The following is a 273-nucleotide window of genomic DNA, read 5'->3' on the forward strand; positions in this document are numbered from 1 at the left end:
TACTCATAGGGATGTCTCTTATACTTACCACTCAGCTCAGGACTAATGGCCATTCCGAATATACCATCAACCCATCTGAACTTCAAGTTATCCAGAATGTACGTGGACTGTGTCGGTTCCGGATACATGTAGGGGTGAGTCAGCCGATACGATGTGTTTTTGAAGAAATCATACACGATCAAACCATAGCGGAATACATCATTAACATACGCAAACACATGGTCACAATCCTCGACCACTTCTGTGACAATATTTGAGAACAAGGAGCCTTCA

The 273-nt window shown here is 42.9% G+C and overlaps 1 protein-coding gene across 1 annotated transcript; it reads right to left on the reverse strand.

The window, feature by feature from the left end:
• Positions 1 to 5: 5 nt before the first annotated feature.
• Positions 6 to 269, reverse strand: LOC103524137 (protein yellow-like; the record flags this gene model as incomplete). The annotated part of the gene is made up of 1 exon (XM_008489140.1): positions 6 to 269. A coding segment is annotated over one exon (264 nt), but the record flags the coding sequence as incomplete, so codon positions are not given.
• Between the last annotated feature and the right edge of the window lie 4 nt (positions 270 to 273).

This window comes from Diaphorina citri, unplaced genomic scaffold (genome assembly GCF_000475195.1).
Source record: "Diaphorina citri unplaced genomic scaffold, Diaci psyllid genome assembly version 1.1 scaffold118061, whole genome shotgun sequence".
NCBI lineage: Eukaryota > Metazoa > Arthropoda > Insecta > Hemiptera > Psyllidae > Diaphorina > Diaphorina citri.